Source organism: Takifugu flavidus, chromosome 9, assembly GCF_003711565.1.
Source record: "Takifugu flavidus isolate HTHZ2018 chromosome 9, ASM371156v2, whole genome shotgun sequence".
Taxonomy (NCBI): Eukaryota; Metazoa; Chordata; class Actinopteri; order Tetraodontiformes; family Tetraodontidae; genus Takifugu; species Takifugu flavidus.
Window position 1 is genome coordinate 6,778,053 of NC_079528.1, and position 23,124 is coordinate 6,801,176.

The 23,124-nt window shown below is 40.2% G+C and overlaps 1 protein-coding gene and 1 long non-coding RNA gene across 2 annotated transcripts; one reads left to right on the forward strand and one right to left on the reverse strand.

The window, feature by feature from the left end:
• Window positions 1-9: 9 nt before the first annotated feature.
• On the reverse strand, window positions 10-4,933 carry gask1b (golgi associated kinase 1B). Its single transcript, XM_057043576.1, has 4 exons — window positions 3,894-4,933; window positions 3,308-3,516; window positions 1,732-1,955; window positions 10-1,014 (listed from the first exon to the last, which is right to left on the reverse strand). The coding sequence occupies exons 1-4, from the start codon at window positions 4,714-4,716 to the stop codon at window positions 807-809; spliced, it is 1,464 nt and encodes a 487-aa protein (XP_056899556.1). The 5' UTR covers window positions 4,717-4,933; the 3' UTR covers window positions 10-806.
• On the forward strand, window positions 4,884-12,889 carry LOC130531544 (uncharacterized). The gene is made up of 3 exons (XR_008952135.1): window positions 4,884-5,196; window positions 5,322-5,439; window positions 12,712-12,889. It is a non-coding gene; the product is annotated as an uncharacterized LOC130531544 (long non-coding RNA).
• Window positions 12,890-23,124: the final 10,235 nt, after the last annotated feature.

A 23,124-nucleotide genomic window follows, 5' to 3' on the forward strand; every position in this document is an offset into this window, starting at 1 on the left:
TGATTGATCGGTGCTTACAGACAAATTTATTGACAAAAGCTCATACATTTGTGCAATAAAAGTAAAAAGTACAGAAATAAATAAGGAGAAAATGGTACTTCTATAGGGTTGTTATCATTAAATTAAATGAGCACATTCAATCGATAATAAAACCCATTTGATTTCTTTTGTTCCATTGAAAAGTTACTTTCCACTGCCTGGTGCTGTTTTCATGATGAAACGTGATTTGTGGCATCATTAAAACAAAACAAAACACCTAAGAATCTTTCCTGGTTGCTTATTCAGGCCAGAGGCTTTGTCAACATGTCGGTTCCTGCAACTCACTTGTAAAATCAGCCTACTGGGCTCTGGGAAGGTGCAGCATATTATACATGTAAAGACGGTGCTTCCCTCCGGGAAAATGGAGATGAAGTGAAATATATGTGACGTGCGGAACATAAAAGCTGGTGGTTTTTCCTCTTTGGAGTAAATCTTCTAAAACAGGAGTGACTTAAAAAGAAATGTGCTTCAGTGTTTCATTAACAGTTATTGGTCTTGTGCTTTAGAGCTTTATCAAAACAAATGTGTCCTTCATTTACCAATTCAGCTTTTAAAAAAATTAAACAACAAAGATTAACCCAATAAAGGTCCTCTGTGATACAAGCTTTAGTGTAAAAGCACACAGTCTGAGGATAAGGCAACAGTTGTTCCTACAGATTTGGCCTACGACATCCTGATATAACAAACTGAACTCCAGTGTGTAAAAAGAACATTCTTGACCATGATATCACAGGAAACACTGCATCCGTCTCTCCGTACGCTGGTCGTCACTCATTCATCGGGATGGTTTTGATCCCATGTGCGTTAATGTAAGTAAGGAGGACTTTGGCTCGCCTCTCAATGACATCGATCAGCTTGTCGATGCCCTGCCGGCCTCCCTGGCTCTCCCAGTAATGCTGGTCCAGGAACAGCGACTGGAGGAGCTTCACCCTCAGCTTTGAGCTCTTCAGCACTGACACCGCCTGCTCTGGAAGCCTGGAGATTCAGGAGGGAAGAAATGCAGATTTAACTTTATAGATAAGATGTATTCATGCAATATGTGAGATGGCTGCCATGCAAAAGAGACAGCAACAGATGGTCTACAAACCAAAAATAATTCCATTTTTTGAGAAGTTTTGTACGTATCTTACATGAAACAGCATGTTGTTGGTCAGTTAACTATACTGAACTTGTAATGCCAACTTGTACCCGTCTGTGTACTGTAACATTAAAGTCAGAGCTTCCTTTTATATTCTGTTTCTAAGTGGCGGCTAAGGCTGCATCCGAGACAGAAGAATCCTGGAGAGTGACAGCAAGAGCAGGTGACTATGATAAATGATAAAAGATGGCCTTCGAATGGCAGAAAGACTCCAGCAACAAGTAGCTGCACTGAAAGGGATTTTTACAAGTGGCTTCAAAGGCCAGACAAATGTTAACAGTGTTGACCTGTTAAAAATGGCAGTCGCTAATGGGTGGTTGATAACTTCTGTATTTAGACATTTTTTTTCTTTAAATTTCTGCTATGCTGACAATCACTGGCAATGTTGATGAAAAGCTACAGAGGATGGAATAAAAACAACATCTCTGTAAAGAACACAATGAACTGAGTGCTGGAAACACATTTAATTATTATACCACAGAAACAGATTCTCCATTTATGTGCTTACAGGCACATTAATTGTATATTTTCACTTCACTGCGATCCAAACTTACTCTTTTATTCCTTCCAGGAGTCTGAAGTCCAGGTTGTCTTCGTTGCGATCAAAGAAACCTTTGTTGTAGGTGAAGACAAGGTGTCTAAGATTGTCGCTCTGCCGGATGCTTTTCAGCTGAGTGTGGTTCTGGTCCCCACATTCAGCATGGGAGCCAAGCCGCACACACAAATCCTCATGCCTTGGCCTAAATCCACAGCAACTGGGGTCCAAACGGTTATGAATCTAAGGATGAAACAAGTAGGATCAGTATGTATTCGTAATTTTATCCATCTATATGAATACTGTATATGCTGCAACTTGGGCTGGATAAATGTGCATCTTTGGCCATTTGGTCTGTCAACTGCTGTGTTGCCTTCAGGGAGCCCGGCCCCTTCTGGTTTGATCTTACCCCTCTTTGAAAACCTCTAATTGTCTTATCAAGATGGCATCCGCTGCAGATCCTGATGAGGATCAGCACGCCAAGCTGGCTTCTACCCAAGCTCGTTTCCAAGGTACTTCTGAGGTCTTAATGAATGCTAATAACCTCTGGAAGCTTATGGTTCAAATCCCAATCTGGGTGCAACACATCCAGTATGAGCCCTAAAGCTACCTGACTACTTTGTGAATATTGGAGCCAAATCAACCCGGATGTCACCTGGATCAAAAGAGTCTAAGATGCTGAGGAACCCAACCTGTTGAGAATTGGGCTACTGAAAAAAGTTGGGGACGTGGGTTTACAATATGGTATGTATACTATCATAACTTTTACATTTTTTAAATCTCTAAAGAGTGTAATGTTAAATAACTAAAAGGATTTGGCGAAGAAAAAAAAGAAAAATACAGAAGACTGTAGCACCTCACAGCATGTTTAATAAGCAGTAACAGCAATTACTTTTGATTGGCATGTCCGCTCCAGGGCCGTTATTAAGCTTATGGGGCTGGCTTTCTCTCATGTAGCTCAAAATTCTTCCACCAGGACCCGGCGTAATCCCAACTCCTGCCACAAAGCACCAGTCTGATTTTTGTTCCCATGCCTGAAGAATTGTTGAGCAGCGGTACCAATACTGGTGCATCCGAGATGTCTTTTTTTCTTTTACGTCAAACCAGGATTATGTCAAATTACCTCCAAGATATCTGGCAGTTACAAGAAAAAGACCCCAAACAGAATTCCAGGTGCCATGTTTCCACGCTCCATGGCAACAAACAAACTTTTTACAGCTCCCAGAGCTAATGCCTTATTTTAATCTAAAGAATAGGATTCTAATAAAAAATAAATTAATCAATTTATAGTTACTCGGGTGGAACAGCAGAAAGTTTAATCACCCTATCCTCAAAAATAGAGATAATTGATGACTTGATAAGTTTGTTTATTTGAGGAAGAGCTCTATCAATAAAAACATAATAAATAATGTTCAATAAAATTCAGCATTCTTTCTGAAAAGGCATGGGTTGACCACTATACTGCTGACCATATCAGCAGTGTAGAAAGAAAGAAAAAAGAAAGAAAGCCCTAAAACATTCATGCAAGAGCAACAGAACTGACTGCTTGATTCATGTTCTTCACACAGTGAAACAACTAAAAACCTGTTTATTACCTGCAGCAAAAAGTCAAAAAGTGCTAGCTTGCTCCACTCATAGTGATGGACAGTGGAGCAGTTGGAGTCAGGCTTTGTGCTGGAGCTTTTAGGCCTTAAACACCTCGCTTTCAGGGTATCCTGGTACTCTCCCCAGGTCAACTTCACAGCAGGGTGGCCCTCTGGCTGGACAGATGCATCCCATAATACAACAGGGCAGGGCTGCCCATCTAAAAGGGGGGATATAAGACAGGTCTGTCATTAGTTCTGGTAAATGTTAAATCTCTGTTTTTTTTCTCCAAGGCTTTTTTTAATCCAGGAAAAGATCACAATTTACCGCAGTGCTGACTGGTGGCTGTAAGGTTACATTGGCAAAAAAGCTTATAAACTAAACTAACTAAAGTTAATAGACTATAAAGTGACCAAGGTTGGCTGAGCAAATGTAATCAGTCTTCCCTTGTGGTGCGAACCGCTGCGTGCGGGACCATGAGCGTCCGCACTCACCGCAGTCCGGGCATTCACGCTGACTGATGGGTGGGTCAAAGGTCACACGCTGTACAGCAGCAGTCAGCAGGGTGAAAAGTCTGCATTTTATTCCTTGACCTACCGTATAAAAAGCCGAACTTTCTGCTTACAGCCGGTAACGTCCTGTTGAGTCCCAGCACCCTGTCCAAATGAAAAGCGAAGACCTCCGTATTGTCCAAGGGGCTCCCGATTCCCCCACACTGCCCTCCGCATAAATTGCTTGCTTCAAAGAGTTTGTGTTTGCCAACTGCTTCGCTCTCAAATATCAGAAGAGACGGAAAGTCTCCTTGAGGCATTTTTTTGATGCGGACAACTTTGGCGTCTGCGAGGAAGCGCATGGCTTTCACGTCCCCTGCGCTGAACCACGGCGGTGCATTTGGACTGTAAATTCGAATAGAACTAACGCGAGAGTCTGACCCCGGATTCAGAGATTTATAGTCAACGTCAAGGGTTTCTCCCAAGAAAGTCTCTTGTGCAACATTGCGCCTGTTTTCGCCCGCGTTCCGCCCCAAAGTGCCAAACTTGTTCTGCGTAAAAGGTGACCGAGTGGGCTGAGTCCGTCTCACTTTCCTCCTCAGTTTTGGTCTGATGGTTCCCCGAATGTTTGCTGGTTTCAGGCGCTTGGACTTCAACGTTATGTACACCACGTTGGGCCGCGTGGGGAGCACACTGGTGTGTGAATCCACCGTGTCTGGTCGCGCATTATCCAGAGGGTACAGCCCGCGGGTGTGTCGGCGCTTGTCTTTGTCCTGGTAGTGTTGGGAGTATCCAAAGAGCGCAAAAAACAAATAAAGAGCGCATAAGCTCGCGATGATCAGACTTCTTTTTGAAAGAGGGGTCCTCCAGAATCGGCTCGTCGCTTTTGAAAAAGGGAAACGCAAACTGTTAAAGCGGGAGCTCCCCATTAGAACTCAGGATACGGTCATGGTCGGCCGTCTTTTTTTGCGCAAAACTCCAGCCAGGAGGAGCCCTGAGCTTCTCATTTTGAAAGCGAGATGACAGTGCAGTGGGTGTACTGTACTGTCTGGGAGTTCAGCCTCCAGCTCTGCGTGAAGAAACCTGACTTTTTTCTCCTCTCTTTAATTTTTGTTTTCTTTACGGCTGCATAGAATAGAAAACAGCCTGGAGACTAACTCTCTTGTCCCATTTAACTGAGGGAAACTCATGTTTCCACACAAAGACCTGCAACAATATTTCACAATCACAATCACACCTGCCCATGTATGGTCTATTTGACCACATCTTAAACATTTTAGTGGCTTCCGTTTAATCAGGATGCTGCATTTACCTGCTTGCGCTGTCGGCGCCTCCTGCTGGTCTCTTTCCTGAAAAATTAATGGCGTGCACGTTAATGGCAAAGTGGAGACAGACTCCGTTAGAATCAGGTTAATAATTAGCTCTTTTCTCTTGTGCCCGCAGAGAGGTGTTTGAATGGAGACCCTTTAACTGGCCTGCCTCCTGCATTTGTTGGTTTATTGGTAATCACATTTTTTTTGTGCTATTTTCACAGTTGGATCAGTGCTGAAGTGTCATTTAGATGAATAATCAGCAACACCTGGCAGGCGTCCGTCACCACCGGCCTCCAAACCCAGCAGCACCACGAAATACACGTTTTCAACATGCCTGCGGTACAACACACATTTGTTTGTATCTGTTGCATTATTTATGGTGAGTTGTGGCATCGCTGCTGCTGAAGATGGAGGTAAGGAAAATGTAATTTGGCTATGGTGACAGGTGAGGAAGACCATGGTGCTCTTTGTCCCGAAGCAGCGGGGTTCTATTTGTAATTGAAAATATCACGAGGTGCCAGCCGTGATGAAATTGCTGAGCTGGATCACATCGATTTCACCCTCACTACTTCGTTACTATTAGAGAAACAGAGGCAGGAGATGGTGAAAGCACCTTTTTTAAAAAGGGGGAAAAAGTGGGAGTTCTGGGAATTAGTGTGAGGACTTGATTTGAACAGTGGTCTTGTTTAAAGGTCTGCTTGCTCAGTGGGTAACCTAACTTCTACCCTTATACAATGCTTGGAGGAACTCTGGGCTAGAGGTATTTTCCCATGAAGCCCTGGGTGACACTGTTCAGCTTCTAGTAAATGCACAAAAGTTGACGGGAACATATACAGTGGGACCTCTATGTACGAAATTAATTGGTTCCGGAAGTTGTTTCGTAACCTAAAAATTACGTAAGTAGAGACGCGTTTTCCATGTAAATGCCCTAATCTGTTCCAAGCCCCCAAAAATTCAGACATTTTTTTTTATAAATCATAAAAATGCATCAAAACATGTAACAAATACATGTTACAATTAGATTACCGCACAATAAATGTAGGAATTCAGTGCAAGGCCTCTCCAGGAACAAAATGAACTTTATTACAGGCTAATCTTACATTAGCTGTCATTACTAGCAACGAACGTTAACACTTGTGGTAACACCGCCATCTAATGGACAAACATACGAACACCCACAATAAATAAAAGTGAAATGAAGGCGACGCTGGGATACACACAAACTTGTACATATTGACGTCCCTCCTAGCCAATGGGATGACAGGAAGATGCTAGGCGATAGCCAATGGCAGAGCAGCTGCAAGTTTGCGTTCGCTAAACTCCGCGAGCTGCGAGTAGCAGCGGTAGCGTATTTTTGCCTTTCGTATCCTGAAATTTCTTTCGTAACGAGGAAATATTTTCCCGTTGAGACGTTTCGTAACCTGAAAATTTCGCATGTAGAGCCTTTTTGGTTATTTCAGTTGTTATGCTATTTTGAGGTTAATTTAGGGACGCTCAAGTTTGGTGTCAGCAGGGCAAGTTCAAGCTGAGAACAATAATGCAGTTTTTGATGTTTCCAAAGTCTTTCCAGACATGATCCCAATCGTCATTAATATCCCAGAGTATTCGTCTAGTTTGATCAAACTATCAATTTTCTATCAGTGGTTTCTTTGGAATTCGCATTTTCCCCCACATGAGCACAATTAATCCACGTACGTGTAGTCCTGCCCAGCAGGTCATCGCTGAGCATTTTCTGATTTTAGATTAAAATGGTGTTTCCATATTTGGTTGGTTTGTCATCGGAGGATGTCTCCGGGTCCATTATGAAATATTCGGGAGCTGTATTGTGTCATATTGGAGTAAAAATCAAGTGTGACATTGAATTCTCAAACTGTTGCTGTTCTGGCTGATTGCCACAGTGGCCTGAGGTTATCTTTTTTTTGGAAGAACAGTTGTAGAACTGCACCACAGCTCTGAGCTATTTCTGCTGTTAATTGACGCAATGAGATTATTGATTATTTAATTCTTTTCTTCTGCTTAACCCAATTTAGATTCAGAAATTCCTAAAGAGGTCTTTGAGATGTCAGTCAAACACACGCATGTTGGTCCCGCTAAAATTTGTATTCAGGTTCATTATCGCTGCTCTGGATCGATATCAGCAGATTGAAGAGGAAGGGATTCATGTGAGCTCACCTCGTTAGCTGAAGCTCAAAATACAAATAAGGGAAGGTCAAAGCATGAGATACAACAGTTACTCAATGCCAAAACGCTGAAATATTGACCCAAGACCTCATTAAACATGTGCATGTTTGATTCACCAAAGAAAGCCTAAAGCTAAATGCATCACTGAAAGCAAATAAACTCACAGTGAAGCTCAGAGCAACAAAGAAGCATTTTGATTTTTTTTTTAACCTTTTGTTGTTCAATAATGTCACTAGTCATAAAATTCCTCTCTGTGTATTTTTCTTTTTGTGCTTGTTTTAGACTTATACAGGACACATTACAATCCATTCAATTATTGTTCCATTGAGCTGCCGCTCATTTCTGCCAGTTAAATCTTTTATTTCCCCTCACAGTGGGCGTCTGCTGTGTTGGAGCTGCTGTACGGCTCCTCTCTTGTACCCATCCTCTACCATAAGAGCCAGTCACCCTTCCATGGCAGCACATTAGCAAAGTTAGTAGCATTGGCATGGCCTCTGCTTAAAAGCTGCTGTGGTACTTTTTAGTAATGTATGTGTTAAAGAAGAAGCAATTAAATTGTCTTTCAATCTGTCCTCCAAAATGTCCCCACAGCATTAGCCTATAAATGACCTGACACTTGTTGTGATTAGGTTTCAATCCCCACCCTTTTTTTTGAGAAGCACATTGTATTAGTTTTACCTTGCTGACAGAGCTATTAAACCCAAAGATACCCAGAATCACTTCAATTGAATGGTTTGACTTCTTAGCACAATCAGACCATGTGTTTGCACAATGCTCATATACTTTTGTACTTGTGCTGTGCTGATTTAACAATCCCAGGGTCTGCTTCACAGCCATTTTACCTAATAAAATGAGTGGTAAATGAAAGGTTTCGTGATTGTTTGAATGAATAGGGTCATGTACAAACTCCTTGTTTGAGATAAAAGTGAAATGACTATGCTGTATTAAAAAGCTTTTTATATGTCAAAATTCAATTATGGACTCTGTTCTGTCTTGATAAAGTCTTTCTTTTTTTGCAATTTGACCATTACCATGTCTGACATTGGAGAGTAGAAACATTTTCCATCAATGGTTATTTTTGTGATGTGCCAACCTGCCCCCACAAGAGTTTACTAATCTCTATTAATAGCTGAGAAATTCAATACAAAACAGAAAGAAAATCATGTGCAGGAGCTTCTTTTTCAAACCAAACACACACAGACTTCTATGCAAATACCATATGCATCTCTGTGGGAGTGTCGATACTTCCAGATGCTGACTGAAAGCAGGCTCCTGCTGCTAATGCAGAACATTTCTCCTCAATGCCAGGCATAACGAAAAAGGAAATTACACATGGACCTGGGCAGTTCAGCCATTATTCAGTAGGAGTCATTTACATATAATCGCTCCCACATCTCCTCGCATCCAGAGTCTAGAGTCCAGAGCCCCCCCCCCCCCCCCCCCAAAGTAAATATCTTCTAAATTTAACTTCCGGTAAGTATATTGTTTTGATTTTTTTTTAAGTTTAATTGAATTGATACAACAGTGCCTGAAGACTTTGGTGGGCGGTGGTAGCTCAGTCTGTTGGGAACTATGGTTTGTGTATGAGAAGTTAGGGTTGTGTTGCTTTGACTTTGACACCCCCCCCCCAAAAAAAACCAAACAAACAAACAAACAAACTAGGAGATATTTCGGAGTTAAATAGAGCAAGATGGTGAGCTGGCACAAGGGGCTGGCTGGAGGAGGAGTAGCTATGGATGAAGGTGGCTGGTGCTGAATACAGCATTAAAACTGCTGCTGATAGAGATTACTCTAGAAATAATAAATGCGTGCTTTCAGAACATAATTATTGACTCCTGCTGTAGTTTAATGGTGCATAAATGCAAATAATGCCTGAATGGTCACATTTGAATCATAGGATTGTTTGCAGTTTGTATTTTCAGTCCGTTTGTGCAGCTGCAGCTCAACTGAAATTTATTACAATGGATTTGTCCCCCCCCAGTTTCTGTCTAGAAAATATTTCTTTAGCCATAAGTTAATTCAAGGTGTTGTGTTGCATGTAGAAGGCTAATATACAGAACTTTACCTCAAGAGAGACCTCTGTAACAGCTATACGTGAGGCCAGATTAACTGCATTCCCGCATGGTGCAGCAATGTGTCAACACTATCACTGCATTTCTGGTAGTTATCAGGAATCAGAGTTAAACTGGTTAAGTTTCACAGGTGGGCTATGAGACCAGAAGAGCCATTTAAACTGTATCAGTTTCAATACTTTAAAGGAGACATTTATACATACCGTAATTTCCGGACTATAAGCCGCTACTTTTTTCCTACACTTTAAACACTGCGGCTTATTCTACGGTGCGGCTTATTTATGTTTTTTTCACAACTATTGTGAATCAGTCATTTTTACTAACCCTCATCAATGTGGAAAATACTAGAAGAAAAGCATATGATGCAGCTTTTAAGTTAAAAGCGATCACTCTGGCGGTTGAAGAAGGAAAGCGAGCTGCCGCGCGTAATCCTGGCATTACGGTAATCAATGGCGAGAAGGTGGAGACGCCCGCATGAAGAACTGATCCAAAGCAAAAAGACGACAAAAGCTTTTAGACGTAAACATTGCAGGTGGCCCGAGCTTGAAAACGTTCTGGAAGACTGAGTCAACACACAGAGAGCAGGCGGCCGCGGTGTTTCCGCTGTACAAATCAGACGGAAGGCAAAAGCAATCGCCACCGCCATGAAAATATAAGATTTTAGAGGTGGGCCATCGGGGAGTTTTAGATTGTTCATTGAGTAAAAAAGCATAAACAACGTAATTTGTGTGTAGCTGATACAAACGTATATTTCAAGGTAGCTGCATTACAGACACGTTAGGAAAAAAAAGCATTTACCGGTACAATATATTTGTTTATGTTGCTAAGCGGATTACATTAAAAGAAAAGTTAAAAAATCCTGACGTGATGAAAATTGGATTTAAGGTCTCTGTATAAACATAGAAGTGAAAAGAGTGGCTGTTGTTTCTTACCTGTCTGTCACTCGTCAGTGACTCTTCTCTTACGGTAATAAAAACATATACCGGTACTGAATGTTTTCGATCTAATTTTTCATATTACTACGTGGGATACCTGCGGCTTATAATCAGGTGCGCTCTATAGTCCGGAAATTACGGTAGTTACCGTATAAATAAGTCATCTTTCCAGGCATTCAGTATAGAGTGCAAGGTGTCTTTTAATGTGGTTCTCAGTATAGTACACAACAATAGCATTTGGCCTTGGCTATCCTCACTGTTTATGGTGCCTCTCTCTGTATCTGACAGGGATGGCTCCTCCAAGCTGTGGGTCTGTGATGTTATAAAGCTCCTTAACTGTTGGTACTGAAAGGTGTGTTTTCTGAGGATTCTGTGTCTATTTATCCTCCTAAATACAAATCAGTTATTTTACTGAATTGACCTTATAATTATTTTATTACAACCTGAAAGATAATGAGATGGCCAATGACATCCATCTGCTCAAAGTTTCATTCATGGACCATTTCTGGGACAATTAGATCCCAAGGTGGCGGTAGGTCAGTCTATAGCAGGTGGGACTGAGAAGCGGAGGGTTGTTAGTTCGAGCAAAGTCTAACGTGCTCACTTAGGGCCCTGTAATTCAGGGCTGTACAGTGCTTTTACTCACATGTAGCTGGGATAGGCTCCAGCCCCCTCCCTGTGACCCCGGTGTGATTTCAATCTGTGTCTGGGTGGTCTCTGGCTGGCCTGACTGGCCTCACAGCACTCATGAACACTGCCGTTATGGCTCTTCATTGATCTACATGTCTTTGGAAAACATGGTTATTAAGAGTGGTGCAAAGGAGACATTGTTTATTTGCTTTATTTATTTGAATGAGGGCATAGTTATGGAACTCAATCATATCAGGTTTATTTAAAAATATGTATATATTTTTGTTCTCTACACATTTTTTTATTCTATGTACTGATGAAGACTGTCATGAAGATTGGTTTCAAATGCTGCAATGAAGGCCCAAAAGTGATGTTATTTATCGTCATTGTTTTAATTCTCCCTGAAATAAAACAAGCGGTCCTCGGGATCTAAGCTGCATCTTTTTTAGTGCTTGCTTTAATAACCTGTGCTCAGTCAGCTGATTCATCTTGTCATTTCTCTTTGTTCTTCCTGGTTGGAGTGAATTACGGTGGGCTGGAGCCAGTCAGGGAGCCACTCTCTCTGAGTGCAGGCATTACTTCTCCTTTTGTCCATGCTGAAAGTCCTGTCCATCATATATTGACCATCATGACTTTTCCAGTGAGTAGAATAATGTTTTTCTTTTCACCACATCGTAGCCTGATGGACAGGAACTTAACTGCGATGTATTGAATTCTTTTTGCAGAATCTCTCCTCTTTTTTCATCTTTAATGGTGTGACTACTTGGTAGGTGCTGAAGCCCTTTTCCTCTGTAGGGATATAACTTGATTGGTGCTCTGTGGGGGTCCTTAGCTCAAAATTCAAATAGATTCAGGTAAATAAATAAACAAGAGCAACCGATGGTGCACTCGATGGGCTTGAAGTACAAAGAAAACAGAGCAATTTGCATAACCAGCAGCAAGGACTTTAGTTTTACCAAAGCACAATGGATTTTAAGAAACATCTTTATGCTGAGCAGATTCAAGTCAGGGTTCTTTTGTAACAACTGTTTTCCTTTTTGCATTTAACTTTTCCTTTCTGAAAGAATGGAATGAGAAAATTGGACTGTATTCGGGACATTTTTAAATCCCCTGCAATTAATCAGATGAAAAATGAAATTCATTTGAAAAAGACAAATCTGTGACATCTGTGGCAGTCTAAAGTAACGTCGATTAAGCCATCATCATGATTAGTCTGATTAGAGATGTTAACGCAGTTAAAGATGTTAACACAGCTGGAACGGAGAAAGTAGAGTTACCCTTGCTCGTGCGCAGTTGGGCATATGCTAAAGAAGTGGCTAAACAGCACGCTGGCCTCCTGAACCTACAAATAAAAACCCAAGACAGAACATACAAACCACATAAATTATTATGCACACTCTACAGGAAGGAGTTCACCTTCCTCCTTAAATTACCACATTAACACAAAGCATATGTTAGTAGGAGATTCTGCTAGAATTTTGGCTGATACATTGCCCAGCTTGTGATAAACCACATTCCAAGTGTGTTTCTTCATGCAAAAATGAACCGCGATTCTTTTAGATTTAAAACAAATAATATTTAATTGAGAATAATTCACAACAATCATTTATTGGTAGTTCAAGCCATTTTTCTTTCAGGGGAACAGTAGAATTGACCAGAAATAAGGGGGAAATGTAGAAAAACCAGGTTCTGCAGTTGTGAATTTGATTTCAGTCATTAACATTTCACAGCAAATGTCAAAGAATGAACTTTTTATTATTCAAAATATTTTACAACATCCTGTCTGCCTTCAGGAGTCTTCAAACTCTGGAGTCTGGCACCTGTGCCGTGCCGATGGGCTCCTGCTGATCACCCTCTCAAAACTCTCAGGCAAATAACCAAAAGCAATATGTTCAATATGCAAATGTTTCTGATTAGGAAATAAAAATAGTGTCATATGTTTAAATGAATGAATTTGAATTGCCCACTTTTGCTTTTGTTCAACACAACTTTTGTTCGCACAGTTCAGAAGCAAAGACACACGGTGACACGAGGGTGATACTGATGGTGCTGTTTACTCCACAACAGTGGCTTGGTGATACTGATCCAGATCTTTTTTTCTTTTTTTTTTAAAAAGGTAATGGATTTTTTTTTAAATGTCCAATTTTCTGGACTCTAGATTATCAACAGATGACAAAGGACACAGTAAAACACAATAAAGCACAAGGCGGAGTCCTTTTTTAATGGCACACGAAATCTGCAGCCTTGAGAAAGATGGAACATGCGGGAAGGTTAAATCATTTGCACAGTATCATCTGCTTATAGATTTGTACATTTTCCTCCAAAGAAAATAAATCATCTGCCTTCACCTGCAAGAATAACGATGTTGCTATACAGGCGTGATGAATTTGCTTTGCAGCACAGACTCTTATCAGCTCAGGTTTTGCTGGTCCCGGTTAAATCAAGCTCATCTAATCCACCTATCGGTCCAAGGAGCTTAGTTTTGCTCTGAAAAACTGGATTATTGGATTGAATTTACCAATGGGAGCACTTTCAAAGCACTTAACAGTTCAACAGCTTAAGTGAATAAGAAAGGAAGAACAAACTGTTTCGAAATGCTCCAGGTTGTCAAAGGTTGACTTAAACTCAATCAAATATTCCACCATGATTTAAAAGTTGCTGTGTTTTAGGCATCACCATTTTTGTTCCCTCTTTGCCATGGGCAGCAACACAAAAGGGATGTTCTCTGGCCAGATAAAACAACAACCCATTAGTAAACATGGAGGTAGGAGTGTTGCCCCAGGATTGAATCTTTTTTTGACGCTTCATTGTTGGTAAGAAAATTCAGTGGTTAGATCAGGATTAATGTTTGAATTGGCCTTTCTGATGTTGAACTACTTCAAAATTGTGTGAACTGAAAAAACTCTTTACAAGAACCCATCAAGATTTAGCAGAAGTACACAAATTTTCTCAAGTACACAGCCACACACGCACGACTGTGATCAAGATCACCAAAGTGCATGTGAATATTAATGTTGTATGTTGTATGAACAGATTTGGGGAACATATCAACAAATTCATCAGGACTGCCAGAATATAAGAACTTCTGAAATTATTCAAACCTTCAACTTTTACTGAAAGTGAAGGCTGCGTTCTGAAGTCTGGTGATGATGTTTCATCTAATGAAGGACGACTTAAAAGCAACAAGATTTTCCTCTACAGTTTTAATTTCCATACACAATCAGTGTATGGAATCATTTGAATCGAGAGCTTCAGGTGGAGTGTGAATGAATCTGTTGTCTTCTTTTCATCAAAGTTAACCTAGAACCCAAATGAGTCTATCTAATAACCTGTGTGTCCACTGCAATCCATCTTTAACCTGCGTTCTAAAAATAACTGATTAAATCAGGTTAAACTATATGCATATGTCAGCATAGCACAAGCAGAGGTTGCATTACGCTCCAAGATAAATGGGAGTGAAGATGGGAACTTGTTCAAACGAAGGGTGGTGCAGCTGGCTTGCAATGCCAAGATGTAGCTGTACTGTATCAGCCATATCTAAACACCTAAAGGCAGGAACATATCCACTAGTTGTACACGGATACGGACATTAATCATCCTCTTTGATACCATTCACTTATTATGCATCTCTGTGATGTGCAGATTCACCTCACTCTCACGTCTATGGATCAAAGTGGTTTTATGCACTCAAGCCACGGAGTTGCCATCTTGAACCATTTCTCCAAAGAGCTGTTAATTATTTTTTAAATGCACGTTACCCATGTGGCTTACAGGAAAAATATGCCGTGTTTAATTCTATGACGAGCTTTAACAGGTCTCCAAACTGCATCAAGCTAATGTGGGAAAATATCTGGTCGCTGATTTTTGTATTATTTTTTTACCATCATTTTAATATTACAGCCCTTAATAATATATCATCATGAAGTGTTTTGAGAGAGTGGTACTCACCATTGTTTAGGAACCCTCGACCCCCGCGTGTCAATATTCAAAAGGTCCATCTCGGATGCCATCACAGCTGTTGTCTAATATTCCCTCTTCCCTCAAAATGTCCACACTTGGCCAGCACTCCACCCCCGGGCCCAAGTATGTCAAGAATGCAAAGTGGACTTCAGCCAGCATCCTCTCCAACATTGGCACCCCACAGGGATGCGTTCTCAGCCCATCCTCTACACCCTGTTCACCTACACCCGCGTTGCCTCCAACAGCAAACTTCATTGTGAAGTTCACCAACAACACCACAGTGACCAGACTCATCGCTGGTGGGGACGACGTGGCCTACAGGATCAAGGTGGCCAACATGGTGTCATGGTGTGAGGACAACAACCTCTCCCTCAACACAGACAAGAGGAAGGGGATAGTGGTGGACTTGAAAAGGAGGGGGAACCTCGGCCACCACTGTTCAGCTTGAATTGAAAAAGGGGAGTAATACACTCCTTTGTCAACATCAGAGGACCTCATTTAGACAGTTGACAGTTGACAGCTGGTTGAGAAAGCTTAAGTCCTGAGTAGGAGGATGTTTGCTTGTCGACCGAGATCCTCGGCCATGTCTACAATTGCAATGTTGAGACCATCAAGAGACCAGCTGCATCACAATTCTGGTACTACAGTACTGTTGCCATGGATGGAAGATACCCACAGTGGTGAGGACTGCTGAGAAGATGTCCTCCCTGCAGAGCATCTGCCACTCCCCAGCCCACAGGAGAGCTGCCTTCTGTCTTCAGCGAAACAACCACAAAATGAACAATTCAGACTTATACTCAAGCTGAATGCACCGAAGGCTGAAATGCAGGACATCCAGATGGGAGGACTCTTTTTTTCCTGCCGCCATCAGGCTTATAAACAGCTTATAGGAGTTTAGAAGCACAGCTATCCTCGAACAACAATCCTGACTGTTTACACTCCCAATTTGCACATACAGCTGGTGTTGTTACATTCCTAATTTGCACACTTCTATTTCTGCAGCGATCTTCTTTTGAATGCAAATTTCAGTATTTAGCGACGGTAGACTTTCATTTTGAACATGGAGTTGGTTTGTGCTATTCTTAATATGTCATGCTGAATGAATTCTGAATGACCTTGTCATCTATTCTCCTTATCTCTGGCAGTTGTGGTGAGCAAAGCATAGACTGAACAAGAGCACGAGTTTCCTACTGTGCAACATGTTTCATACTGTGTGTATGACAGCAAATGCTTTGGCTTTAAAGACTGGCTGTGTGTGGCGGGGGGCATGACCACTTTAGAAAGAGGCAGAGGTTTTCTTGGACCTTTTCACCTCTCTGTCTAATCTTACTGATTAAATTGTCCTGCACTTTATCGTGCAATGTGGTTGATATGAAATTCTTCTCAAATACTTACTAACGTGGGCATTTGTGCAAAAATCTCACCATTTTATTTTTCCCATGCTTCTGATAACTGGACTGACCTTTTGTGAATATTAAACTCTGAACAGTTATGAGAACAAAGGCTGGTTTTGGAAAATTCCACTTTTGAAGCCAACAGGAAGTGGGTGCATGTAAGACAAGAATGGCCCTTTGACTGGTGTATTTCATCTGGGATATAATTTATAATAATCATCTTTTCCCTCCAGTGCGTTCTGTACGATAGAGGAAATGGATGTCAGAACCATGTGTTGTTATTATTTATTTATTTTTAAGTGTGGCTTAAATGTGCAACATTTGTGCACAAGCACAAAACCTGCTTTGTGGAGGGTTGGGAGTAATTTGTCAGATTCATAAATGCATGTTTTTATTTATGAACTTTTTACCATTTCCCTCTTTTAATGATATTCAACTCTTGAGTGAGAATGACAAATAATGTGAAATGTGTCCAGATCAAGCATATTGCAATCCATAGCAAGTGATGTGCTGATTATTTGCTTGCAGAGTGTTCACAGGAATCCTGGCAGACCCACTTAAGCTCCAGTGATTTCAATCTAGCACCACTGCATGTTATTTGTCTTTGTACCCGTCAGTTCTTGGGTTTTCTGGGGGGTTTTTTAGCCATAAAAGTATGAATACTGCATCACACTCTGAAATAATGCAGAACATTGCTCACACTTCCCTTCAATCTTGGGTGGTATTTACTAGTGGCTCTGAATTAAGCCCTTCAGGTGAGTGACAGTTTGACCCCAGATGAAAAAATACAAATGAAATTCAAGCCTTTGATGGGGATGACGGTCATAATCACAATACTGTGTTAAGCTGATTAGCCAAAGCTACAGCCAATAACTATCACAAGTAATTGCATCACAGTGACGCTCTCACCCTCTGTGGCCTTTTTACACATTACGTATAGGCCTTCCGGTGGAGAGGTGCACATATGGATTTTTTTCATTCATTTCTTGTGAAAAATTGCAAAGCGAGAATTGCACAATGCAGGGGAAAAAAAGTGGGAAAAGTATAGAATATTTGGTACATTTTGAAAATTACATATTGGGATCAAGCGTTGTCCTGCTGCCATCAGTCTGCCAGAACTTTTTAGAACTATCTTAAAAACATATTTGACGAATTTAATTTTATTGGTAATATTGACACATTTCTGGAAACGGTGAAAGTCAATGCTGCCAAAGGTTAGGATGAGCATCCCTAAAATCTGTACTGTACATATTTTGATGTTTTTAATGAAATCTCCCTTATCCCAAACAATTAAAAAAATTCCAATTCCATGTGAGTGTTTTGAAAAGTGTTTTGAAAATCCAGGGCATTTTCATAAAGATTTAGCACAACTGACACATGGCAAGGAACAAAATGATCATGCAGTATGTAAATGCTTTTTTTGTGCTTTTGATTTGTCGTTAGCTGTACTCTTCTGAACCAACTCAGCCTGCGTGATTGCATTTTCCACACTTTTCTATTTCCTGTGTAAAGAGGAAACTAAGACCGGAAAGGTTTTTTTTAACACAGTGGAAATATAAAAGAAAGTTTTTAGTCTTTGGCTTGATGCTTGATTTGCCACTTTTATCGTTGCTGTTTGACAACCGGTAATTGTTGACTACTACTACTACTAAACTTTAAAACTAAAAGAACTTGCAAGTAATTAAATGCTGTTACTCAATTTTCCATTTAACCTCCACTTTGTTGCCTCCTGTAAAACAATCCATCACTTACACCTCACACCCAGTTAGGCCGTGATTAATGATTTTAGATGAGAACCACTTCCAATTTTAGGTGAGCCCACTTGCACATGGACGCATACATGTTAAGTGTTTTGTTCTTAGGTATGGGTTTGTTATTACCTCTGTGGTGCTACATACCGGCTACATTGTTTCAGGCAAGTCTGCAGGAGCAAACGATTATCCAGCAAGCAATTCAATTTATGGCCATTTCAAAGCAATTTTCTTTTCATCCAAAGTGACAGGAAGCTTAAAAACACCACAGACACATTTAGTATAGCCTTTACAGCTTTTTGTGAAAGGTCAGTTTGAAAGAGATTGAGTGACAGGGCAGTGTACACAAGTAGTGGTTGGGATAGAAAGCCTGCCTGTAACCCTATTTAAAAATAAGTCAACAATGATGTTTTGGTACGTCTCTAAGTGAAATCCAATTAGGTGGCAGGAGCCATGGTTTTCATCAGATTACCTTCTTCCTTGCATCCCTGGCATCTAGCCAGCTCAAATTGGCTGTTGTCAAATTCCTGAAAACACTTATTTAATGTTTATAACCCCTGACAGGTGAAGTAAAGAACATGTTAATTTGTTGCCTAATGTGTCCTAAACGCGGTGTTGAAGAGATAATCTGTTCATTACTTCACCTGTCAGGGGTTCTAATGTTATGGGTGATGGCCGTACACCCTTGAGTTCTAAAGAAAGGTAGAGACTCACAACAATGACAGCAGCATCACAAGCTTCCCAGAGACATTACAGCACACCCACGTTCCCTCCTCTTCCAGTCTTGGCTATAATCTGTATCTCCCACGCAAATACACGGAAATAATTATACCCATCTTTCATTGAGACTGTTGCACCTACATTTGTTCCCCTCCACAGAATTTTGTAAAATAAATCTTATTTGCATCTGGTTGTACGTCTGTCATACAGTGCGGGATGTTTGCAGCTTGTTGCAATAATTAAACCTTTTCAAAATAAAAATCCGTCATTTGTGGTAACATAGTAACAAGAGAAATGCATGCTGCCACAGGCAGGAAGGCGGGAGATAATGGAAAGTAGGAGTGGAATGACTGGACTGTCAAACCTGACTATTCATAGAAGCAGCTGGAGCATCTTCAATGAATCGGCTCTGGTAAAGCTGAGGACAGATCTGCCCCTGTTCAGTTCTATTAAATTAAACTCTCCGTGGACATGATGGAATCACCAACTGCTGTCAGACCATTGAAGAAGTGGGACCGACATTTGATTTTCTGAAGGTTCTGACTTTGGTAGTTCTTCCTTTGCAAGAGTGTCCTGTGTGTTTGATTTAACATTCATATTCATGTGCCCTTCATCCTCAATGAGCAGGATGTATTACTCATTAGCTATTTCATATTTCTACATGTTTTTATATGCATGTTGCATAAAATCATTGATACCCTTTAATGCTTTTTATAACCAATCTATATTAAAAATTAAAGAGACAAACAAAAACAAGAACCTTTTCTTCTATTTGGCATCACCGTGGCTTCTGTAGGAATTAAAAAATGAATACATGACACTGAGAATATTGATAGCATCACTGCATGTAAACAATGATACAGTGCACGATCCTCATAATTAGTAATATTCTAATACAGGCTCTCATTTGTTTTTTTTAAATTAGTAATATGACTTCATCACACTGAGATTTTTTGTTATAGTGCTGCTCAAGATGCTGCTCAGACTTGTTTTTCAGCAAAAGTGCAGGGAATATCTTGTCAGCACTAACAATCATATTATTTTGCTAAATACAATTATGATTTTAAAGATGCTGTCTGGGGTGTCCGACTATTTTGTTCCCAATAATCTGCCAGAAAGAGACAAATGTCCCCAGAAATAGGTGAGATCTCAACCAGACATGAGCTTCATTAGTTGTTGGTGGCTACTGTCTAAAATGAAAATCCAACTCTGTCTGGACCCTAGACAGGATAAAGGTCCTGTTTTTTGTGGTGAAAGTTTCTTGATTTCTATTTGCAAGAGAATTTTGCATTTTCCAAGCAAACATCGAACAGTTCTTTGAATTGTTTAAATGTGCCTCAAACTTCAGCTATAACTCAAAATCAATATTTATATGACATTACGTCATGGTAATAGTATTATTAAAGTTATAATATAATCTATTACTATACTAGTTATTATAAAAAATCCTTTTATTTCAGTGCTCCTGCCATGTAATGATGCAATATCTTGGTATAAATACAGCATTTTGGGTGTTTTCAGAACCTGTATTTAAGGTGTTGTTCAGCTTTTCGCTCCCTGTAACCTTTTCTTTTTCACTGTGCAAACATTTTATAAATATTTGCATCTGTGGCCAATTTCTCTGCTGCATTCTGAAGAGATTTTTTGGGTGATGTAATGAGAAATTCCCTTACATTTCCACAGATACCCTGATGCAGATATACTTTGCTCCATTTGCTATTGCTTTGATATTGACCAAACCCTACTGAGGCCTAATTTGATTAATTGAAGTGTAAGAAGATTTCTCTTTTCCCTCCCAAAAGACGTGTTTGAAGTACACACTGGAAATTGCAAAGAGAAATGGAAAGTCATTTATATCATCTGAATAAGTACTGAAGAAATATTTGAAAATTTAATCTTTTTTTCCCTCCTTGAAATGCATTTGCGTTTAAATTGAATATCAAACCACGTTTTCAGAAATATATCAATTTTGCTTGTTTCACGAATGAAAATTGGAGAAATCCCAAAACATTTCTAGACGAAATGTTTGTGGCCATTGTTTCCATTGTTAATATTAACTTTGGCGTCCTTAACGATGGATGGATGGATGGATGGATGGATGGTGGGTGGGTGGGTGGGTGGGTGGATGGATGGAGTTGTTAAATTTCTAATAAAACAGTGCGAAGAGCCTCAGTTTGTCCGCAAGCATCACTATGAAGATGACTTTATTTGTGTGTGTGTGTGTGTGTGTGTTTGTGCATCGAGCTTAAATGGGAGCAGGGTCATTAAGTGTCTTCTCAAGAGGCAGGTGCTGCAATAACTCAAATCTGACCTCCTTTCTCTGACCCATTTTAGGTCGCATACCAGGTTAAATGAGCGCCGCTGAGACAAAACACCTCATCCTGGACTTTCTGAAACAAAGCAACTCGCCAGCTATGACTGGCATTAATTGCCTCCGAAGAGCTGCAATCGTGACCTATTACTCCCTTATTTTCCAACACCCCAGCGGTGATTATACCTCCAAAGGGGAAAAAAATGCAGCAAACAAAACGGTTCTGCAAAGACTTAAACTGCCCTTAAAGAATGTTAGCGTGTATCACTAAAAGATTCTGATTCCCTTCCCCAGTACCGGTAAGTGTCATTGTGATGCATTGTATACCGTTTTCACCTCCAAGATAATTCCACGTAAACCAGACTGGTTTAAACAGTGTAAAGCAAAGGTCAGAAAAACAGACTTTGTACGGCGTAGACCTGAAATCCTCCATCTATTACAAAGGGGCTTTATAAAATATGCATGCTAGTGGTGTACACATTATAAAAGTGTACACATGCATGTACACTCCATATAGATCTCATTAACATGTCAAGTCAAAGCGATCTTTCTGTCTCAGTGTGTAAACGTCCGACTTCAATGGGCTTACTATGCTTCAGGGAACACTAAACAAATTCCCCTTATTTAAATAGAAACTGCATTATATGTTGCAAATTGGATCAATCTGAAGAGGCTCGCAATCTCAGTTCCTGACAATACAAACTTGGTGTGTGTGTGTGTGTGTGTGTGTGTGCGTACGTGTGTGTGTGTGTGTGTGTGCGTGTCTGTGTGTGTGTGTTATCCCTCAGCTAATCCTTTCATGATCATTTGAACTACTTTCACTTTCAGCATCATAGTCTGTGGTTCCATTTACATGAACACATTGTTTGTCGTCGGGATTCAAAGTGTATTTTAGGATTTTCCCTTGTCTTTGGCAATCTGCATGACTTTAAACGCACCACACTGTTTCTTTTCATATCCAGAATTCTTTGATTGTTCAAAGACCTGAGTAATTGTGTAACATTCAGGCCACACGCTGATCAGATTCTCCAGTCTTTTTAGATTAAAAGTGATCTTATACTGTCCTTTCTGTGTGTATACCTTTGCATGATGGATGTTTCTAATTGATAATTTTTATTTTGAACATGCAAGTGCAAATAAAGACAATTTTTAAAAAATGTGAGAGATAATAAGAATAAACAGTTCCACAGACATTTTTTCCACAAAACACAGATTCAAAAAAGTAGGAAGAAGTAAATTCTTCTATGATCCTTTGACTCATGTCAGTAGTAAAACCATCTCTGCTGGTGTGACACGTCTGCCCATAGACCCTCAAACTGGCCCAAGAAAAGCTTAAAAAAGAAGAAATGGGATATGAGTTTGAGCTTTCCCCAGGGAGAATTTCCTTTTCTTTGCTTTACCGTGACATCCCCGCCCTGGTCACGTAGTACATGTGACAGGATTAATTGCTTTTTATAGAAATCCATCCATGGTTCAAAGACCATTAAATGTGAAAATGATGTCATTAAATGGACTGAAAAGTATGTTATTACAGGTCAAATGCAGGTTCTACCTGAACGAATGTATGTATTAGGAATTATGTCATTTTTCATCTTTTTCTGCCCATTTTTCTCCTTTATGTAAATATTATGCTGTATTTTATGCCTACCTTTTTGCGTCTGAAAGCTCGGATTTCAAAACATCAAAAGGGTTGATGAATCTTAAATCTTACTTTATTAGCCTGTCACACCGGTGTGCTTTGTCTGAAAAGGCCCAAATCATTCATCAATCTTTTCTCTAAACTCCAGCTTTTCACAAAGTTTCATAATCACACTTTTATCAAGTTAATGCGGTCTGCTAGTCTAGCTGCAACAGGTCACTGGATACCGATAAGGATGTGACCGATACGACTTTCATACATTTAATTCTGTTTTAGCACAGGAGAAATTTGAACATTTAGAAGTTTTGCAGCCTTGTCAGAGGTGTTATTTAAGCATTTATTCTGATGTTCAACTGTACAAACTGCTTAAAGAAAATCGATGCTGGGACAAAAGGTCAAGAAATGAATGTTTCAATAGTGTGTTAAGCAGA